The sequence below is a fragment of the Nyctibius grandis genome, chromosome Z (assembly GCF_013368605.1).
Source record: "Nyctibius grandis isolate bNycGra1 chromosome Z, bNycGra1.pri, whole genome shotgun sequence".
Lineage (NCBI taxonomy): Eukaryota > Metazoa > Chordata > Aves > Nyctibiiformes > Nyctibiidae > Nyctibius > Nyctibius grandis.
In genome coordinates this window covers 2,300,304-2,323,481 of record NC_090695.1, presented here as the reverse complement: position 1 = coordinate 2,323,481, position 23,178 = coordinate 2,300,304, and the positions used below count along the sequence as shown (strand labels likewise).

At 45.6% G+C, this 23,178-nt stretch overlaps 1 protein-coding gene across 1 annotated transcript; it reads left to right on the top strand.

The window, feature by feature from the left end:
* The first annotated feature begins 9,661 nt into the window (after nt 1-9,661).
* Nucleotides 9,662-22,891, top strand: LOC137676036 (urea transporter 2-like). Its single transcript, XM_068422499.1, has 9 exons — nt 9,662-9,748; nt 15,682-15,844; nt 16,553-16,742; nt 17,100-17,228; nt 18,291-18,483; nt 19,817-19,964; nt 20,566-20,700; nt 21,656-21,705; nt 22,680-22,891. The coding sequence occupies exons 2-9, from the start codon at nt 15,691-15,693 to the stop codon at nt 22,854-22,856; spliced, it is 1,176 nt and encodes a 391-aa protein (XP_068278600.1). The 5' UTR covers nt 9,662-9,748; nt 15,682-15,690; the 3' UTR covers nt 22,857-22,891.
* Nucleotides 22,892-23,178: the final 287 nt, after the last annotated feature.

Here is a 23,178-nt window from a genome sequence, read left to right as displayed (position 1 = left end):
TGCCATCCACACTGGAGCATCCTAGTTGCTGGAGCATGATGTTTACCACCTGATTCCTTCATCGGATAACTGATGAAGGTCTCATCTTTTTTGAGACCCAACAACACCCTCACGTACTACTGGGGTCCAGAGCAGACAGAAAGAGCAGTACAGGGAAGACCACGATAGGAGATGGTGACACCTCTCAGCCCAGGGAGGACACTCAAAGCTGTAGGACTGGAAAATCTGCTGCTGTGCTTTCAAACACTGAGGGGGAGAAGCGGCTGCAGCGCTGTATGGGAAGTAAGAGCCAGGCAAAGCGTGATGGGTTAAAGTCTGCTGCCACCGAGCAGGTGTTCTTGTTGGCCTCCACTCCTAAGCTGCCAGAGCTGCTCGGCAGCAGAGCCTTGGCCCTTCTCTCCCTGCTCCATTCAATACTGCTGTGAGATTAAAATAAATATTGCAGTTTTTTCAGCCCCTCTGCAATGTCAACACCTCTTCTTTCCATACCTGCAACTACAGACCAGTGTCTCTGTGCAAATAGGGGTGTGAAGTGTTCAGATGGGGAGGGCAAATGCCCCCCTCCCAACTCCTAGGCAGCCTGTGCGTGGAGCCAGCCAGCACCCAGGCAGCCACCAGCAAATATCAGGAAGGGCTTTATTCTCCAGAAGGGTACTCCAGCAGCACGGGGCCTCACCACAAGCTGAAAAACCCAAAACTTTACAACGTGTCCAATAAGATAAGCCCCTAAAACTTCCAGCTGCTGGGAAGTTGCTCTGTGCTTTGTCCACATCAGATATCTCTGGTCTGCAATGATAGACATATTCCCCAGCACTGCAGGCTGACTCAGTTTTTTTTGTAGATCACATCTGCCAGGGTTACTGAAATACCACCGCTCTGAGGGTGAGACCTGTTCACCCAACACTGTCCCCTCGCTGTCCCTTCAACAGACGGGTGTGTTTTGGTTTGGAAGATGGAAGGAGTTCAAACAGGAAACAAAGCCTTGACTACAGTTGATTTTACAGTTCTCAGGGGGTCTTTTACAAACCTCTCCAGCTGTTGCCACAGCTGGAATTCACACATCTCTGTGACGGGATGAGAAGACCAGGGATAGCTCCGTGGGAAGCAAAGGTTTCTTCCACCACATTTTCCCTGGGAATGAATTTGGGGACCTCCAACTACAGCTCAGCAGCTCCTGAGCACACTCAATTACCTCGGTGCACTTAGTGGCTTAAGCTGTCGTGGAGCTGCATCCTCACATCCTTCTCCAGGGACAGCCCTTTGCATAGACAGTTGAAGTAGTCCCAAATTCATGCTCCCAAAATGTGCAAGCTTCACTCAGCACAGCAGGGTTGAAGCACCAAGTACGTGCAGGAGCCCTTCCAAAAACATCCAACTACTTCTCCCACCCAAACTGTGCAGGGGTGCAGGCTGCTTAGCACATCTCAGCAGCTGCAAATGAAATTGTGCCGTGTACTGATCTGCAAAAGGCAAAGACACAGAGACATCCCTGACCTGTGCAACTAGGGTGATCTGGAGTCGTCTTCCCTTCACTCCAGGGCACTTCAGCCTGCACCTGACCCCGCTTCTCTGCACTTCCCTCCTTTCAACTAAGTGCTGACAGCTCTGTTGCTCTGTCATCCACAAATCTCTGCTCTGCAAAATCACTCAGCCAGAAACCAGGCAGCAAGTTCCTGGCTGGAGAGAAAACCAGAAAGGCAAAGATGATGACAAACTATCAGCCCGTGGTGGTTTCTTACTGTAGCTGAGTGAGTTTATTATTTCACTTGTGTAAATTAAATCCTGTTTAGGGCATTTTCCATTCCCAGAAATTGAGTTATTCAGCATCCTGTATCCACAATGCTACAGGAGACCAGAAAAAAAAAAAAGCAGACTCAGGGTTCAGACTCGTGGCGTGAAGTGGAGAGGACTAGATGACCCTTACCATTCTGAGAGCTTTGCTTGCCACCAGCTCCTTGATCCCAGAGCAAAGAAAGGAACAGGATCATGCTGAGTGCCAGGCAGAACTGGTACTCCCTCCTCTAAAGCAGATGCACACACAGGGAGAGAGGAGAGGACCTGAAAGTGTCTGAAGCTGAAGACGACCATACCAGAGGTCAGTGTCTTCCAGCAAAAGTGTACATTATCTTGGGAGCCAATTGACCTTAGTAAGTAATTGGAGTTAGGAGCATGATGGTGAAAAGAACGATTTCCAGTGGCAGTACCATGGGTGCTTGTGACTCAGTCTCATTTCCACAGGCATCCAGGCCAGCCTGGAGAAATGGCCATTGCTGATAAGAAAAGTGATAGTGCTGCCTGGAAAAAGGGCAGGGAACACAAGTCCAAACAAGGAGAAAGAGCCAGATGAATGCACTTGGCTTTTCTTTGACCTGCATTTCATTGGGTTTCATAAGAGATATGACTACCTGATCTTTCTTGGCGTCTCAGAGACATTTCCTGTGCTGGACATCACGGCCACCTCTACACTAATGAATGGAATGGTGCGAGGTGGCAGCTCATCATCACCTAGATGCTGAACAACCAGCATAGTCCTTGGCATGTGTTGGTCTTGGCCAGCTAGCTCACTTCCAAGCAATTCTTCACTCCCACTAGCAGCAACGTTTTAAACAAGTATCTTGAAAATTCTGCAGCTACAAGAGATGAGGTGAGTTGTTTGCTAACCCAGCACTCCAGTATTCAGAGCATCAGCCTACAGGAAGAGAGTCTGAACCTCTGCCTGAAGTTGGCACCTAATTGCCATGAGAGCATAGAGCTTTTTACACTTTCCAGTTCTGGGCCCCTCAGTTCAAGAAGGACAGGGAACTGCTAGAGAGAGTCCAGCGCAGAGCCACGAAGATGATTAAGGGAGTGGAACATCTCCCTTATGAGGAGAGGCTGAGGGAGCTGGGTCTCTTTAGCTTAGAGAAGAGGAGACTGAGGGGTGACCTCATTAATGTTTATAAATATGTAAAGGGCAAGTGTCAAGAGGATGGAGCCAGGCTTTTCTCAGTGACATCCCTTGACAGGACAAGGGGCAATGGGTGCAAGCTGGAGCACAGGAGGTTCCACTTAAATTTGAGGAAAAACTTCTTTACTGTAAGGGTGACTGAACACTGGAACAGGCTGCCCAGAGAGGTTGTGGAGTCTCCTTCTCTGGAGACATTCAAAACCCGCCTGAACGCGTTCCTGTGTGATATGGTCTAGGCAATCCTGCCCCGGCAGGGGGATTGGACTAGATGATCTTTCGAGGTCCCTTCCAATCCCTAACATTCTGTGATTCTGTGATTCTGTGACATAAAACATATACAACCAGCTCTTCACAAAGTCATGCCCCACTCCTATTCCAGGAGACAGAGACTATGGATCTTCATCTGTAAGGGGGTTTCCAGATACAAGTCAAGCATTCTTGCAGCTGCATGGACTGAGAAAGTGAGTCCCAGGAGCAGGTCGTGATGGACAGAAAGGCCAGTGTGTCTCCAGAGCAGTGGGCAGAGGAGAGAAGTGATGTGCATGCATCAGGGAAACCATTTATTTTGGGAGTGTACACCAGCAGCAATACCCAGGACCTTACACAAGCTCAGAGCACAGGGAGTTTTGAGTGTGCCAGGGCCAAGGAACTGCTGTTTATGAGCTCTCTAAAAATGCTCTGATTTCTGTAACTGCACATGTGGCTGTGCCGGACACAAACCACGAGAGGGAGCCGGACACCGGAGCCGGACGGCAGGGAAATGCCATCCAGTTGTCACACAGAGGAATGTCAAATAGCAACTTTCTCTAGAGAATTTTTACAGGCCAAAATGAAGGGATAGAAGCTGCCCGCACCAGCTTGGCTTTTGGTCCACTCCGTATAAACCCAAAATTGCTTCCCTGAGCAAACAAGGGCAAGATTGTGACAGACCCCTTGGTGCTCTGTGCTGAAACAAGTTTCCCCACTCCGCATTTGCTCATAAAAACAAGATGACAAAAAGCAACACGGCCACAGATGCCAACAGACTTGCAGATGTTGCTCCTCCAGGAACCCTGCCTCCAGGATGGCTCAGCCCTTACCTGGCCAGAGGAGCTGCCTCCTCAGCCAGGACATGGGCTGAGGATCACCCTCCCTGAACACACCATGTGGTTATCTATCTCCCCCTCCTGTCATACCTTCACTTCCATTGCCACCCCTCCAGAGAAGCCACAGATTGGGAAAAATTCTGAAAGTGAAATGGTGGGTTCGGTCATAGTCAGCCTTACAGCAGGAGGCCAGATGAGCTGCACAAGTCCTTTCCAACCTGAGTTATCATACAGTCTTGAGTAACTGGAGCAGTTTTGGAGCATCATTTGGTTTTGACACTGTCTCCCATAACATCCTCATAGACAAGTTAATGAAGTATGGGCTAGACAAGTGGACAGAGAGGTGGACTGAAAACCAACTGAATGGTTGGGCTTAAAGGGTTGTAATCAGTGGCATAAATTCCAGCCAGTCATTAGTAGTGTAACCCAGGGATTATACTGGAATCAAAACTGTTTAATGTCTTAATTAATGACCAGGGCGATGGGGTAGAGTGCACACTCAGCAAGTTTGGGAAAGACACAAAACCGGGAGTAGTGTCTGATACACCAGAGGGCTGTGCTGCCATCCAGCATGTCCTCAACAGGCTGGAAAAATGGGTTGACAAGAACCTCATGAAGTTCAACAAGGAGAAGAGCAAAGTCCTGCACCTGGGGAGGAACAATTCCATGCACTAGTTAATGCTGGGAGACACCCAGATGGAAAGCACCTTGGTAGAAAAGGCCCTGGGGATCTTGGTGGACACCGAGTTCATCATGATCCAGCAATGTGCCCTTGCAGCAAACAAGGCCAACAGCCTCCCGGGCTGCATTAGGAGGAACATTGCCAGCAGGTCAAGGGAGGCAATCCTTTATTTCCTTCCCCTTTACTATGCACTGGTGAGACACATCTGGGATACTCTGTCCAGTTTGGGGCTCCCCAGTACAGGAGAAATGAGGACATACCAACTGAGGTCAGTAAAGGGACACAAAGATGATTAAAGGATTAGAGTACCTGTCACTTGAGGAGAGGTTGAGAGAGCTGGGACTGTTCAGCCTGGAGAAGAGAAGGCTCAGGGATATCTTCTCAATGTGTACAAATATCTGGTGGGGAGAGAAAAGAAGGCAGAGCCAGACTCTTCTCAGTGGTGCCCAGTGGCAGGAGCTCAGCCCCTAGGAGTGATTTCCCCACCAATGAGGCATGACAAGGAGCCCACAAACATTGGCTACGTTTCACACATTCACAGCCCAATCTAGCAAAGGCAGACCAGGACTTGAGTTTTAGCATACGTCGATTTACGTCAGTTTAAAGCACCTGCTGGAGTCCAAGAGCTGATGCAGCTCCCTGTGCAGACCTAATCCAGCACAACCCGAATCGAGGAGCACAGCCAAAACCAGCAGTATAATGTCAGTCTGCTACCAACTGGTTTTCAGTGCACTCCTTGAAGGCCACTGAGCCTTGAGAGAGGCGTGGAGATAGAGCGTGTGAAGCTGGATTAGGGCCATAAGAGTCTTTCCTGGCAGAGCTGACAGGTTCAAGCACTGTAACCAGCTAACACAGCTAGATAGCTCCTGCTTGGCAAGTTAACACAGTCAGGGGTCGTTCAGGCATTTTTCTGGGACAGCTCAGATATTAAGTCTGGTTGGGATCCAACCACCAACCCATTCTTCCTTAGTAGGAAGAGAGTGGCCAGCAGGTTGAGGGAGGTTATCCTCGGCCCCTACTCTGCCCTGGTGAGGTCACACCTGGAGTAACTGTGTGCAGTTCTGGGCCCCCCAGTTCAAGACAGACAAGGAACTACTGGAGACAGTCCAGCGGAGGGGTACAGAATCACAGAATCACAGAATCACAGAATGTCAGGGATTGGAAGGGACCTCGAAAGATCATCTAGTCCAATCCCCCTGCCGGAGCAGGATTGCCTAGACCATATCACACAGGAACGCGTCCAGGCGGGTTTTGAATGTCTCCAGAGAAGGAGACTCCACAACCTCTCTGGGCAGCCTGTTCCAGTGTTCGGTCACCCTCACCGTAAAGAAGTTTTTCCTCATATTTATGTGGAACCTCCTGTGTTCCAGCTTGCACCCATTGCCCCTTGTCTTGTCAAGGCATGTCACTGAGAAGAGCCTGGCTCCATCCTCATGACACTTGCCCTTTACATATTTATAAACATTCATGAGGTCACCCCTCAGTCTCCTCTTCTCTAAGCTAAAGAGACCCAGCTCCCTCAGCCTCTCCTCATAAGGGAGATGTTCCACTCCCTTAATCAACTTCGTGGCTCTGTGCTGGACTCTCTCTAGCAGTTCCCTGTCCTTCTTGAACTGAGGGGCCCAGAACTCAACACAGTATTCCAGATGCGACCTCACCAGGGCAGAGTAGAGGGGGAGGAGAACCTCTCTTGACCTGCTAACCACACCCCTTCTAATACACCCCAGGGTGCCATTGGCCTTCTTGGCCACAAGGGCACATTGTTGGCTCATGGTCATCCTGCTGTCCACCAGGACCCCCAGGTCCCTTCCCCCTGCGCTGATCTCCAACAGGTCTGTCCCCAACTTGTACTCATACATGGGGTTGTTCTTGCCCAGGTGCAGGACTCTACACTTGCCCTTGTTATATTTCATTAAATTTCTCCCCGCCCAACTCTCCAGCCTGTCCAGGTCTCTCTGAATGGCTGCGCAGCCTTCCGGCGCATCAGCCACTCCTCCCAGTTTTGTGTCATCAGCGAACTTGCTGACAGTGCACTCTATTCCCTCATCCAAGTCATTAATGAATATATTGAATAGAACTGGTCCCAGTACCAACCCTTGAGGGACTCCACTAGATACAGGCCTCCAACTGGACTGTGTCCCATTGACCACCACTCTCTGGCTTCTTTCCTTCAGCCAGTTCACAATCAGAGATGTGAACTGAGCCAGTTCACAATTACAGAGATGATCAGAGGACTGGAGTATCTCTCCCACAAGAAGAGGCTGAGGGAGCTGGGTCTGTTTAGCCTGGAGAAGAGAAGACTGAGGGGGGATCTTATCAATACTTACAAATACCTTAGGGGCAGGTGTCAAAGGGATGAGGCCAGACTCTTCTCAGTGGTGCCCAGTGACAGGACATGGGAAGTTCCACCTCAATATGAGAAAAAACTTCTTTCCTTTGAGGGTGCCAGAGCCCTGGCACAGGCTGCCCAGGGAAGGTGGGGAGTCTCCTTCTCTGGAGATATTCAAAACCTGCCTGGACACGACCCTGTGCAACGTGCTCTGAGTGACCCTGCTTTGGCAGGGGGTTGGACTGGATGATCTCCAGAGGTCGCTTCCAACCCCAGCCAGTCTGTGATTCTTCTGACCCTGCCAATCACTGGGCTCAGTCCAAGGGGCATTCTCAGAGCCACCTTCCCACAGAGCACAGCAGGCAGAAAAAAAAAACGCATCAACCAGCTTCACCAGCAGAGGACTGATGAGTTAAGCCATGGATTCAGCTCTCCTGAGTGATGCACGACTTAGGTGCTAGACACCAAGCCCAGCTGCCTTGTCCTCAGCACCAAGTGGTCTTCACACGTGGCTAAAATCAAGAGGCAACTCACTAGTCACCTGTAAGTGTTACCTGCGTGCTCAGTTTGCACATCATTACATGGTTACCCAAAGCTCACCCAGAGCTGGCGGCCCACTCCCAGGCAGGTGGTACCTGACAGCTACATAACAAGCACATGGCACATCTCAATCCTGTTGATGAGGAATGGCCTCTGCTGTTTCAGTCTCCCTACCTTGAGTCCTAAAGACCAAAAGACAGGAGTAGATACCTACACCGTTGAGTGCTCAGCACTGGAGGTTAGTGGTGGGCATCTGACTTGGCGTGGACTCAGTTACACCTAGGAGGTTTCTACCATTCCCACACTTCTGCACCAGTCCTGTAGGGAATCTCAATACTCAGGCAACCAGGACTGCTATGGCTGGCTAAGGCATACAGTCCTGCACCTGACTCCAGCACCCAGACTGGGATCTGGTCCAGACTTTTGTGAAAGGTAATTGTTGGAGACTTAGGGATTCTCTAAGGCAATTGCTGCAGTAGTTAAACCCTCCCCATAGCTGACTGCACCTATGATCCAATGAACCCATCACATGGCAGGGGAGAACATCACTCCTCTGCCTCTAGTTCAGAGAGCAGGCTGCTGCCAGAGACCTCATTCCCACGTAGACATCAGCAGACTGTGATCGTGTTACTTATTAATCAGCTCTTTGATAAACTAAACAAAGCATCACTCCAAGACATCCATCACAGACCTGCAATCTGGTGGCTTTTTGTGAATCCCCTTCCTAGGTGCCAACCACCTCATTAAAGCACCAGAATCGGACAGGGCAATCCCAAATCTGGTTTCCTGGAGGGGGAAGAAGGCTGCTGAGCCTGCAAAGCCACTCCACTGCCTTGTTCATGCAGCAATGTTCAGCTGACAACTGCTATCAGAAACCCTGCTCTTAGGGGGAAAAAAAATCCAGTCTCCTGTTAAAAACATCTCCATCAAAAGAGAGACACCCTGGGAATGAATAGAGTGAGAATAACATCACTCCAGCTCATGGAGATGCTGAGGGTATTTCCGCAGAGCTGGAGGAAGCAAACCCACAAAGCTAGATGGGTTCTGGTTCAACAACGATTCATTCGCTCCAGCACTCAGGTGAAGTTGCAGGGTTGCTTCTCTAAACCGCCACTATAAAAAGGTCCTAATGTGAATTAAACCATGGTTTAAATTAGCCTAACAGGTTCCTTAGGTTCACTAGCTTTTTCTCTGTCCTTTCTCCTATAATTCACAGAATCAGGGAATGGTTTGGGTTGGAAGGGACCTTAAAGGTCATCTAGTTCCAACCCCCTGCCACGGGCAGGGACACCTTCCACTAGACCAGGTTGCTCCAAGCCCCATCCAACCTGGCCTTGAACACTGCCAGGGAGGGGGCAGCCACAGCTTCTCTGGGCAGCCTGGGCCAGGGTCTCACCACCCTCACAGTACTCTCAAGACTTCCCTCTCCAGCCTCTTCTCTGCCTTTCACAGCAATTTCACAGCCTTATAAACCTCTCAAATACGCCACACTTCTGATATTCCAGATTCCTCCAGCGAGCCAGGGACACAAGATTAAAAAAAGAAGAAGGAAAAGTACCCCTTGAATTTCTCAAATAACTGATAAAAAGCAATTAAACAACGGAAAGTCACCAGGTCCTTCGCTCCAGTGTGTTAACAGAATAGTGCCTCCGAAAACTACCCAGAAACAGGAAAACTTGACAGGCTGCTGAACGCAACACACTGCAATGTGCACTCCTGGGTCAGTGTTTTGAGAGGGAGGGTGCTGAGCTGTCTTGGATAAGGAGGATAACGCTGGAGAGGTTGAGCTCAGGTATACAGAGAGTTCGCTTTGAAGCCTTGAGTCCTTTTAAGTGGTGGAGGAGGAGAAAGGACAGAGTTAAAGGAGAGTTAGTTTAAAAACAATCAAAAAAAAACCAGCAGGGAAGAGGACATTTGGAGAGGCTGTTGGCAAGAGACCACGGACAGAGCAAGAGGAAAGGTGGAGAATTCAGGAGGGAACCTTCTTGACATTTGCTTGGAGCTCACCGAGTGGGAGGAGAAACAAACTAATTAGTAATATCAGGATAGGAGCTGTACTAGCCTATATAAGCTGGTGGGGCATTTTCTTTTTCCCACTCTCTTAGCCCTGCTTTCCTTCCTTCCTAGCCAGCAAAGCAACAGCTGCCCCTCAACTCATCGGAGAGGTAAGAGCACTTTCTTTGTTCCTTTTCATGCACGGCAATAAACGTGCACCGTGTTACTGATTTACTGACTTACCTGGATCTTTCTTCTCCCCAAATTTGAACAGTCCTCTTGAGTGAGAGCAGCAAAGGCTCAAGAGGAACACAGAGGCTGGGGAATGTCACAAGAATTTCAATTATTGAGAATTTTCTAGCAGAGTGAGGATTTATTAGCACTGCTTAGCCTAGTTGGCTGAACCTTTGAGAAAAAGGGAAAAAAAGACCCTGGAACTCTTTAACATCTCCTTTTACTGCCTTTCTATTCTGCAAAATGAGAAATACCCAGGTAGTAATAATATACAGTTAATGTGATAGTATCTCTGTATTTCTCTGTCCCCGAGAGACAGATCTCCAAAAATTGAATTGCGAATGGGCTTAATGAATATATGAATCTGAGGGATGAGCTTTCTTTTGAACTAATGCTTTGAAATGTGTCTTCTATGGGAAAGTGTGAAATTTTTTTTTCAGCGAGAGTCAAGTGCATTATAATCTCTCTGTTTTGAGGAGTGTGCTTGTGCATGTGTGTGTTCCTACACCTAACGCTGTACTTATCCAGCTTTACTAAACCCCTGGTAACATCACACAGGCTATGCTGGAATCAGAGTTGCTGAGAATCTGGCCCTTTCCTCCTATTGTGCTTGGATGCAGGAATTCCTCTAAAAACACAGAGCTGGCTGCCCGCACACTTCACAGCAACAATTCAGAGAATGCAAGATACAATGACTGTAATTGTGCAGTAGCAGTTCCTTGGACAAACAAATTCCACACCGTAATTTAAACCCTCTTGATTTACAGAGTAACTTGAATTTTTGTCAGGGAGAGAGGAAAATTCCCAAAAGAAGAGAAAGTACTAGATAATTTTGCTGCATTTTCAGAGATAGAAACCCAACACCTAGCAACACAGGCACCAGCTTGGCAATCACTATTACCTGGGAGTATTAAAACAATTAGCCAAATAAAAGCCTCCGTTCCTTTCCCAGCTGCAAGCACAGCACCACTCTTACCATGCATAACACATAATGAATGTGTGACCGGGCTCGTCTCGATTTCAGAACGTGAATAAAAAAGTATTTGCAGGCCAGATGTTGCAAGAGCGCAGCACCAGCACGGAGCCTGCTGCGCTGCAGCTTTAACGAGGCATTACTGAGATGCCGTAGGCATGGCGTGACGTGGAAGAAGTGTACACAAGTGGAAGAGAAATTGATTTCGGGAGACATGAAGTTGCATAACATCGGTGCTTTGCTACAGGACATTTATTAACTCTGAAAAGATGATTAAAAAAAACAACAGATTGGCTTCTTGGCCCCGTGATTATTTCATTTTCGTGCAAAAGAAACATCTTTTTTTTTTCTTTTCTATTCTCACGGGTTCCATTTCATAGCTGATACAAAAATATTTGGATACTTTTAGCTACAAAACTTTCCTTCTTGTTTACGTGAGCATTCTTAGCGAGGATAGCAGAGAGATATTATCCAACAGCACGAAGATTTCCAGCCAAGGGGAGGCAGCAAACGTGTTTAAGAAAAGACTGGACACGGCACTTAGTGCCATGGTCTAGTTGCCATGGTGGTGTCAGGGCAATGGTTGGACTCGATGATCCCAGAGGTCTCTTCCAACCTGGTTGATTCTGTGATTCTGTGATCTAGAACAACTGGGGGAAAGCAGCAGTGCCCCAAATCTAGCTCTCACTTTCCACCATGGGAAAATAGTTGTGAATAGTTCCTCTGCACTTACAGCAGAGGAACTTATATATCAGTATATATCAGATATATCAGTACTTGCGCCACAGAGATGAAAATCACATTTCAGACTTGCTCTGCCTGGGTCCTGCTGCTGCTCCTGTATCACACCAGTTACACACCAGCGTCGTGAGCCCACACTGCATCTCCTACCGAACGCACCTCCCCAGAGCGTACACGAGATCAGGCAGCACACTTCAAGCTCTGTGTCCAAGAGCAGCACTGACACAGTCTTTAGTTAAGAATCTGAGATCAAATAACACTTTCTGAGACTAATAGAAATAAGGAATAAAAAAAAACAATTCAAAAATCCTTGGCAGAAGCCAAGCAGTCTGTTCCAGCAGAACAGTCCTTTCACAATTGTTTCCATTTCCCTCCTTCCTGCACTAAGAAAAAAAGCCCACTTTGACTGAAAACCGCATGTTAACTTAACTGCATGTTAACTAAGTCTTTTGAAGACCTGCTGTAGACTGGCCTTCGTGCAATCCCCATCAGAACATGCACACTTCAGCTTGAATTAAAATTCAGACATCACTGTCTTAAAATTCTCTGAGCATCCCCATTATTCTGGGATGAGACACTTTTTGTCTTCTTTCTTAAATAGCTGCTATCGCCTGTTCCCTAAAACAAGGTAATGTGTTAGCAGATCATTAATCTGAGCGTATATGGCAGGTACTGCTTCTTACAAAGCCAAATATTATTAAAAATGCCCCAAAAATTCTATGCTGGTGTTGGTTTCCAAGTGGTTCACTACTTCATTATACTTTCTTTGGATTACTAAGTAGAAGTAGTGCAAGTCCTCCCTGCTCTGCATTTCTGGACAGATGGGACCAGCCTCACGGCTGTGGTGACAGCCGAACCACCGCGCACAGGAGGCAGCCCTCACGTGGCACCTGGGATGTGATTTGGGGTGGCAGTGATGCCAATGGGGCTGGATCTGGGTCTTTACAGTGTCACGAAGATCCCACCTGAAACCAAGGGTGCTCTCAGCCTACCCATTACATTGCAGGCTGCTCTGCAGGTGGTGGGGGCGTTTCGTAATGATTTCCTTCTCCTTCAGCAGATATAAGCTGATAGGAAAGAGGAACCAAAGTTCATGTGATCCCTCTCTAGAGATACACATCACTTGATAAACAGGGACATAATGAACGTGAGTTTGACCAGCGCTGCGGCCAGAAGGTACCTATGATCACCCCCCAGTCACTGTGATTTTCAGTATTCTGGAAGAACAGGTATGCAGGGCACTCGCACAGCCTTCATCAGGGGTGAAGTTCAAGCCAGGTTGGAGGAAATGACTCATCTGGTCACCTGGTCTTTTTGCTGTGCCAAGAGCTTTGAGCTGACTTCATTTGTTGGTTGGACTCGATGATCCCAGAGGTCTCTTCCAACCTGGTTGATTCTGTGATTCCATGATTTCTGGCCATGAAAACCCAGAGCACAGGAGTTCTCCAGTCTCAGACTTGCACAGTGTAGTACTGCCTTACACAGCTGCCGTGCCAGCAGCACAGCCCACACACTGCCAAATAGCCCCAAGAGCACATACAAGGATTCACATCTCACAGTGTCTTACAGCATGTAATTATTATACATCCCAGGGTAAAAACTACCTTACACAAGAATCAAAACTCCACTCAGTTACTCGCTACAGGAGAAGTCTTTTCCCTTTCATCCTGGTCCTGATTCAGCAAAGCACTGGAATCCACATAGCTTCACTGGGAAGTTAAGTATGCACTTAAGTGCCTTCCTATGGCAAAGAAATTCAAGTTTTGATGAATTAGGGCTCCAGCTTGACCCGTTTTCTTCTCCACCACGTGAGTGGGCCAGAAAGTGACTCTGACAAGTCACACGCATGTTACACCCTATGCTGCAGGACATCTTCACACTCCTGTGATGCAAACAGCTCCTCACTCAGCATGCAGGGAAACATATCAGGCATGCTAGCACAGGACACACAGCATCACTCTGCAAATGCAAATGCAACAGTCCTTGACTTTATGGATTAGCAACAGAGAAAGCCTAAGCTGCATAAAGAGGAAGATTCTCTAAATTGAAAATGTAAATGCACTTTCACCAAATGAAGAGCATTTATCTTGGCTGGAAATTTTGATTTAACTGAAAGTGCATCCAATTCACTTACTCCATTATTTCAGAATAAAAGATGAGAAAAGCAAAGGTTAATGAATCAAGGTAATGTATTATAACTGAGCCAGGAAAAAGCCTTCCAGCACCGAGACACCATCCCTAGCAACACTCTCATCCTTTTCTTTTCTTCCTCCTCTTGTTCAGCTCCTTCCCTTTGTGTCCTACACAAAGTCAAATTCAACACTCTTCTATGTACTGGTCTATGTTCAGCCTCTTTAATGTGGAACCTATCCTTGGATTAGCTGAGCCCTTCCAGAAGGCAAAAAAAATATATTTATTATTTGTGCAAATATTTACTACTTCCTGAAATGTCACCATCAGCCCTCCAATAACATAGAGTAAGAAACTGGCCAGGATGTACATTAACCAGCCATTCCCCTACACAGACTCAGAGCTGCTCAACCACGTGTCTGGGGCTGCAAGTGTAATGCCCAGTGGTGAGGCTGCTTTAGCTTAAGTACTCAGCACCTCTGGTTCTGGGGTGTGGATTCTCTTCCCCAGCTGCCAACAAGGCTTTTATTGAAGTTGCAAGTGAGTCAAGGACTAACTCCAACACTTACGTGTTTGGATCATACTATTTGGACTACTAACTCCCAACCTGAATTCCTTACTTCTTGCACAAGCTGCTACTCACCAGTGAGACCTGAAGCAGCTCTGGTTCTGTATTCACTCAACAACGTACCTTGTCTTGTGTTTTCTTTGTCTTGACAATTACCAGGAATTAGTCCTACTCTTCAGGAAACTGAGTGTACTCCAGGGAAAGGTTCGGCTGTTTTTAATTTGCTGATTTCATATTGAGAATTGGCCCTTAGACAAATAATTAATTTGCTATAGGACATAGTTTCTTAAATCCAGTGTTTACAGCTAGGTGTAATTCTCTGATCCATGTGCCTGAACGAAGCTGCCTAGAGCTGTATGAGGTGCCAAAGGGCACTCCAGCAGCTCCTAATCCAAAGTGTATGTCTCCCACAGGGAAACTTGTCTCTGCCAGCCCAGTGTGGATGCCCCAAACACCTTATTCAGGTCTAAACACCTTTGTTTGGTCCATAATGCTCCCCTACCTTATTTAAGTCTTGATATAATGCCTGCTAAACTTAATAAGAGTCTTTTCATTAGTCCCTGAGGGTTTCTTACCACAGATTCCAACACGTGGTCACATATCTCATCTTATGCTGAAGAACAATGGCCAGTGCAGACCATCTAACACCCTACCGGGCAGCTGGCAGAGAGACAAAGGCAACATGACTAAGGCAGGATGGAAAGCAAGCATTCTGAATTTGGCCTTTAATTTCCTAAATTGGTGCTGGGTACTTCTAAAGATGAGGCGGCTAAAAGTAAAATTCAATAGCAAAAAAAATAATGTATGTATGCATGTGAGTAGTGGAGTAAGGCACCATGAACAGCCCTCAGGCTAAGCCCACGCTCATGAGGAAGGTTAAACTGATCCCAACAGGTGACAGTATAGAGAACTATAAACCTAACTTCAGGTACCTATCATTGATGGCTGATGGATAAATTCAAACTGGAAATATGGGTTAAGCAGCAGAGGAAACTTCATCATTGAAGCAGCTTCCTAGATGTGGTGGATCTCTATCAAGTTGAAACTTGAGGTAAGCTTCAACTTCTGTGAAGCTAGTGTCCTCTAATGCTGTTTTGCTTTTCTTGAAGACACCCTCTAAATCAAGAGCTGCTTGATTTCTAGAAAGCATGGTACAGATGAGCAGGGTGTTAAAATCAGGTAAAATACTGTGACACAAGGCTCAGTGGTTCCTTGTGGTGTTCAAATCTATGACTGCATGAAAGTCTGGAAGGACAGCACAGGGTCCCAAGAGCACATGAAGAGGGAATGTGCTCATGGAGACATGAGAATCAGGTATGCAGAACAAGGATTTTCCAGTTTCTGGTTCCAAAATAACACGTGGTGAACAATAATATGTGGTAGAGAGAATAAACAGGCATCAGTAAGAGGCATTATAATGAACTGTCTTTTTTTTTCCCCCTTGAATTTCACCGAAGGATCAGAACATGAACATGGAAAACAGTGCTGATGTCAAGATAGAAACCAAGGGGGAAAGGAAGCCAATAAAGCAGAATGCATTGAACAAAGCTGGGAAGAGGGTCTGCAGAGCTGTTGGGTACATCACTGGAGACATGAAGGAATTTGGAGCCTGGCTAAAAGGTAAAGCTACTTCATCATGACTAATTAGGGGATTCCAAGAAGAATTATATCAAAGGAGTAATAACTAACTTCTCAGTAATGTGATTCAAGCTAGAGTAGTACACAAACTACCTCTGCCCTGATTTATTTCTGTTTTGTAGGGAAAAAATCAGCTTTGTGCAGAAATCCACATAAATCTTGAGGATGACTGAGATGACATTTACCGCCCAACATGCCATGTACAAAGCGAATTTAGTCCCACAGAACATAGCCCGGGATGGTTATTCTGTGCTCTGCCATTCTTCATAACACTCCTTGTCCTTTCAGCTGAGCAGTTTCTGTCAAGCCTAATGCCACTGTGAAGTTAAATTACACATAGGTAGGTGTGTTTGGTCCCCATAATAAATCAGCAATGGGATACACATATAATTTGCCATCTGAGGCACAGACATCATAAATTAGCTGGTTCATACGAAACCATTCCAGGGTACTTTATAACAGGGGACTCTGGCAACCACACTGTTCATCTCAGCTTTCCAGCTGTAAGACTTCAGTATAGACCATAATAAATCCCAGTCAAGTTTTATGGTCTTGTTGATTCATTGCTTCGGTTGTGCTGCCAAGTTCCGCTGCCAAAACTCTTCCTGAGTTTCAAAAACCCCGTCCCAAATCAGTAACATCTGCATATTTGGCGGGGGGGGGGATATTATTTACTTTGATCCCTTCCAGATAAACCTCTCATGATCCAGTTTATTGACTGGGTGCTGCGTGGGATATCCCAGGTGATGTTCGTCAACAATCCCCTCAGTGGGCTTATCGTAGTTGCTGGCTTCCTGGTGCAGAACCCATGGTGGACACTCACAGGCTGTTTAGGAACAGTTGTCTCAACTTTAACAGCACTTATTCTGGGTCAAGACAGGTAAGTCCATCCTTTCCCCCTTCAAAACCAGACTATCACTTCAATGCTGACATGTGTTAAACAAGCAACATGGATGAAAAGCATATATCTAGCCTTCTGTGGCTATGTATCTGCTCTGGTAGGGCCAGACAAATCTTCCCACCACCTGCATCTGGTGCAAAGGGACACTGGATGTAACTGCAGCAAGGGTAGTTGCTGGGAGGACATGGGACTCAAGCATGTGAAATTGAAGGTTGATGAGTGAGCCTTGGCAGGTCTTCATCACACAGATTCACAACTGCATGGGGAGGGAGGCGGTGATGTGAGCTAAGCACCTGCAGGGGAGAAGATTTCAAGATGGTTGTTTCCTTCACACAGATCAGCCATAGCAGCAGGCCTGTACGGCTATAACGGAGTTTTGGTGGGATTGCTCATGGCCGTCTTCTCTGCCAAGGGAGACTACCACTGGTGGCTTCTACAGCCGGTAGCACTGGTGTCTATGATGTGGTAAGCCAGATGGCTCCTCTGCTTCTTTTTCCAGCCCCAGTGTCCCCACATTGAGACTGAGCCGTTGTATTTTTATGCACTATACAGACTACAGTGGGAAAGAAACACAACTGGCACATATGTGCTACTAAGTCTGTGTCATTATTTCCACTTTTAAACTCAAATGTAATCCCAAAACAAATAAAATACCCACACAATCACAAATAAACCCAATGGGCAAAAGGAAAATCGATCGTTGATCGTATGTAATTCAATGCTCTAAATGTTAGCCGTATTGCTGTGATGCATCAATCCATTTTTGTCTCAAGAGGAACATTATTTTCATCATTCCCCACCACCATCAACCACAAGTGTTTCATCTATTTAAGTCATCATATAAAAACGTCAAGAAAATTTACCTCTCCAGGCACAGAAGCTGTTCAGTGGTCTCAAGACGTGATGGTTGATGCTAATGAAAACAAACAATAATACTTTACTCATATATATGACACCATAATCTCCTAGGTATTTGGACAGCAAAAATTTTGAAAGCTGGTCTTTGGCCCCTAAATGTCTAGTTGGAGATTGCTAAAACCACGCATATCATCTGTCTGCCTGAAGTTCATGCAGTGTTATACTCACTTTAATAAGCACAACGTTGATGTCAGCCTTTACTTCTGATCCATAAGCTTGAACAAGGACACAGCCACCCTCAGAGTTCACTCAGACCTGGCACAGGTGTCTTAAATTCAGTCCACTTCAAGTACTAAAAAGAAAAGAGTAAACACTGAGACTGAGCTGGAGAATAACTCCATTAAATCACAGCTCCTTCATGGTCACCAAATTCACCACATATATTGCACAACACAACAGGAATCTATACATTGTTAACTGCCCTGGAAAGGGTAGGAAATGTACTGAGTGACCCTAGCATATCTCTGATTTTATCAGAAAGATTGAAGAAATTAAACAGCTTTCTTTAAAAAATAGAGTGAATTCCTGCAGTTGTTTTTTTTTTGTTGGGTTTGGGTATTTTTTCCTAGCTGACAAGCTCCTGGTGAGACCATTTTGTTCTTCTTTCAGCCCTGTCTTCACCAGCGCTTTAGGCTCAGTCTTCTGTAAGTGGGATCTGCCTGTTTTCACCTTGCCTTTCAACCTGGCCTTGACCTTCTATATGGCTGCATCAGGACCCCATAACCTCTTCTTCCCTACAACTGTCATTCAGCCTGCAACAGCAACACCAAACATCACCTGGACAGATGCTGAAATGCCAATGGTAGGATACCTTGAATATAACAACCTTCTCAATTTACAAAGAAAACCACTCTAGAATCATATTATCTTCCTTTATGTTACTGCATGATGGCCTGGTAACACAAAATTGCATTTATAAGACAGCTGTAATCCAAAACGCAAAGGTTTACTCTAGGAATTGACATTTTTGATAGCTTTAAAATTAGGATCTTTTCGGTATCTTTTATTTGCAGTTGTATCTAAATGTATATATTATAATCTTCAAAGCATCTCTAAAATCTAATTAGCCATTACTATGCATATACTGGTCAGCGCCCCTTAGCTAATGTTGTGCTGAGACTGTCAGCTAACTCACAGGTTAATTTCAGTTTTCCAGGTACAGAGTTCTGTGTTTTTAAAATTGCATCTTTTTGATTAGAATTGAGCAAGCAGATACTACTATGGAAGAATGACTACAAATTTGGGTGTAGGCACATGCTCGCTTATTTTTAGTTAATATTCAAGTGGGACCTTTCCAAAGAAACATTTAATTCTCCTGCACAGAGCCGTAAACAATATAGATACTAGTGTAATAACTTCCCCTAAGGCTCAGTGGACTATTTTGAGGGGTTCCCAGGGAATCATTAAGGAAGTTAATTGACACTAAATAGCAATCCACACAAGTGATTAATTCCTCCAAAATATTTACCATTGCATAATTTTATAGGGACCTTAAATGGACTGTTCCATGTTGAGGAACACAACATTTTGAGGAAAAGTGTCTCAAAACCATCTCTAAGCTGTGACCAAGTTGGGCTCTGTCCCACCAGCTCTCATTCGTATTCCTAGTAAATCCCAAGGGAATTTCAGGTACATATAGATCAGGGATACAACCTTACCTGAGTAAAGTCTTGTAATTCTGGCCAAGACATTACTGGCTATTTCACCTTTGGGTCTGCCCACTCAGAGGCGAATATCTTCTCAAAAGCATCATCAGCCTGAGCACTTCCATTTCCTAGATTCACTGTCATGGTCCATAACAGCATGCAAAAATGGCCAAGTCAGCAGCACGTGTAAAGATGATGAGCAAACCCTTTCTCAAAAGACATTTACCTTTGATATTAGAGCAAAAAACCTGGCAGAGGAGCTCATGGCTAGGGAACAAGGCATGACTCTAATTCATTGAAGGGGAAACCCTATGGAAATGCCCTTCTCTCTCCCAAGAAGTGTCCAAACTTTCCACTTACAGTCTAGAATGAGAGACTGCATCCAACAAATGCTGAACACGAACCTGACCAAGAAAAATAGGTTTAAAAAAAATGAAATTACAAAGCCAATAACAAATTGGGCTTTTTTTTTTTTTTAAATTTCTGCAGCTCCTGCAATCCATTCCAGTTGGGGTGGGTCAGGTTTATGGCTGTGATAACCCCTGGACTGGGGGAATTTTCCTGATTGCTTTATTTATCTCCTCTCCGCTCATTTGTCTGCATGCAGCAATTGGATCAGCGGTGGGAATGCTGGCAGGTAAGGATTTGACTTGTGTCATAGATTTATATAAAAGCATGGAGAATAAAAGGGGAACCACAAGGAGTGGAGCACCTACAGTCACAAATGTTTCTTCCATCGGAGAATGACTGCTTGAAAAAAAATACACATACACTTCTGTTTTAAGGATTCTTTTGATTGACTTCCCCATTCTCTTACCTCATTTTATGATGGTGGAAATCTTTAGAAGAGAGAAGCATATTTTTGACTGCAATGAATTTTTATCACGAAATACTTCGTTTCTGGATATATTCTGATGGGTTTAGGAGCGGCTTAATAAAAGTCATAGCCATCAGTCTGAATGTGCAGGCCTCAGGGATGCATTTAAGGTTCACACGTACACTCATTCACTCATATATCTTCTTCTTAAATCACATGGCCAAAATCAGCTCAGCAGCACCAGGACAATTCTGCCGCAATTGCATTAGATTAAAGTGGCTTTAGACTTAGACCATAACAACACAATTACAAATAGGAACTCTGTGTACATACGCAGGCTAAAGCCCTTAAAAAGCTGTTTTTCTCAGCTGCTTTTATCTCTTTGGCCAAGGAATGACACATCTTTGACTTTTTTTTCCAGCACTGAGCTTAGCAACACCTTTTAGCAAAATCTACTCCGGCTTGTGGGGCTACAACAGCTCCCTCTCATGCGTTGCGATTGGAGGCATGTTCTACGCTTTCACCTGGCAGACACATTTGCTGGCAATTGCCTGTGGTACGTACCCTATGGATTTTCACTACTGCCACGTTTCCTTTTGAAGTGAGACAAGATGCATTTATACAGGAGGTGGGCTGAAGCCAGGTGGCCATCTCTAGACAGGCAGGTGGATTTAAGCAAGACTGACGAATGATTGAGCCCAATGTTGGAGACATTGCTCTAATGTACCCTAACAAAATAAAAGCAGTGCTTTCACTTTCAGACAAGAATTGTGTTCAAAACAAGAGATGTGATCAGTGGACGCTGATTAACTAAGGTATCTGAAATTAGATGCTTAGTTTTGAGGCATTAATTGTGTTTGTTCAACACTGCTGGATGAATCATTGTTCCAATCATAGATACCAGCTTAAATTTCTTCTTTGGAGAAGGACATATCTGAACTTTGAGAAAACTGGAGCTCAGGATCAGTCTGCACCTGTAGTTAGACAGTACAGTTTCCCCGGTCCGTTGAAATGGATACCAAAGGCATGAGCTATGCAATACAGAATGATTGAAGAATTATTTATAAGGCAATTCCATATGAAATTTCAATATCACAGTGAGCTGGGAGTGAAACTATTGCTCATTCAGTGCTCATATAAAAAAGATTTAGCTTTGCATCTCATTGACCCACCTTCAAGCCCTAGAGGCAGGAGAGACGGGGGTGGAAGGGTTATTTTCCTATTTAACCCCATCCATCAAGCTACATACTTTCCACATCAATGCATTTTTCAAAGGCCCCTGTTTCCACAGTCATATTTTTCATCACTCCACTTCTTTTTTTGTTTTGCCCTTTCCATGAGGTCGAGGTTAGAGGGGGGACAGTGCAAAGGAAAGAGCTTTAAGAGAGGGGTGTCCAGGCATGTCCACAAACATTGGTTGAGCTACCCAAGGCAGTGTGAGAGATGTTTGTCCTTGCTGGTCTCTTCCGTGAGCAACTGAACTCACCAGGAATTACCTTTCTTTTTCACAGCGCTCTTCAGTGCCTACCTGGGAGCTACAATGACTAACATGTTGGCTGTGGTAAGTAGTGTATTAGATAAGGCCTTTTTTCCCAAGACAGTTTTGAACACTATTTTCCTGGCTTGTGAAGCAAAACACCAAGACTCAGAGAACAATTCAGCCAAAGGCAGAATTGGTCTAGGAAAGGAGACACAGTCCGGCCAGGGGGTTGGTGTGGTTCCCACTGAAACAGTCCACTTTTACAATCATTACCATGTTTCATGCCTTGAGCTTGCGTGAACTTCCACAGCTCAGCACTCAACACCTCTGAGGTAATTACATGTCTACACTTCATGCCTGAAGCAATTGAGAAAAGGGCCCTGTGCACATATAAAGAAACCTCAAATTTGGTTTAATTGCTTCCCCCGAGTGCCAAAAGGCAGTCAATACAACAGCCCAGGGAAAAGCTGAATGCTTCTGGTATCCATTCCTGTCTCATCTCCATCCACTCCTTTCTCAACTGCATGCAAGACCACTGCAGATGCACAAAGAGAATCACAGAATCAATCAGGTTGGAAGAGACCTCTGGGATCATCGAGTCCAACCATTGCCCCGACACCACCATGTCAACTAGATCATGGCACTAAGTGCCATGTCCAGTCTTTTCTTAAACACATCCAGAGATGGTGACTCCACCACCTCCCTGGGCAGCCCATTCCAGTGTCTAATGACCCTTTCTGAGAAGAAATGCTTCCTAATGTCTAACCTGAACCCCCCGGTGAAGCTTGAGGCTGTGTCCTCTTGTCCTATCGCTAGTTGCCTGGGAGAAGGCAGCTTTCTCACCAGAGCTGGTAGATGTTGCAGGTTAATGCACAATGTCAAGATCTCATAAAGAAATTCTGCCTCTCCAGGGAGAGACTCCATGCAAAACCAAGTCAAGACTTCATTGAGAAAGATTGTTCCAAGCTGCTTGGCTCTGAGTTTTATTCAAGGGCTGGGGGATCAAATGAAAGAAAGACACACAGTAAATAGGTGGTTTGTATTTTTCTTTGCAGTTTGGGGTGCCATCAGGAACCTGGTCTTTTTGCTTGTCTGCGCTGACCTTCCTGTTAATAAGCACGAACAACTGTGCCATCTACAAGCTGCCACTCTCCAAAGTCACCTATCCAGAAGCCAACCGAGCTTATTATCTGAAGATGAAGAAACACCAGAGGTCTTGCTGTGATGTATGAAGACCCAAGAAGAGAGATACTTTGCAGATATTAAGGCAAGAGCACAAGGTGTTTCCCCGAAAATCATTATTTGTGTGCTACAAAGTCAAAAGACCAAAAAAAATTGCCACCTTCTGAGTGGAGAGACTTTTTCCACCACATTCATTTTTCTATCCTGATTAGATAGGACTGGGCTGTGTTGGAAGAGCCTTTCCCAATACCAATCTATAATGATTTAAAAGCACATATACCTGAAAAGACACTTGAATTTTAAGTAGTGGGGAAATGACTTAGAAGTTGAAGAGAAAAAACTGTTTGTGAAATCCAAGTCACAGCAATCGGA

What these genes read in the sequence shown, in the direction of transcription:
- LOC137676036 (XM_068422499.1), top strand. Translation starts at nt 15,691, where the DNA reads ATGAACATGGAAAACAGTGCTGATGTCAAGATAGAAACCAAGGGGGAA. An exon ending in ATTTGGAGCCTGGCTAAAAG is followed by an intron (nt 15,845 to 16,552) that starts GTAAAGCTACTT and finishes GATCCCTTCCAG; the next exon opens with ATAAACCTCTCATGATCCAG. An exon ending in AGCGGTGGGAATGCTGGCAG is followed by an intron (nt 19,965 to 20,565) that starts GTAAGGATTTGA and finishes TTTTTTTTCCAG; the next exon opens with CACTGAGCTTAGCAACACCT.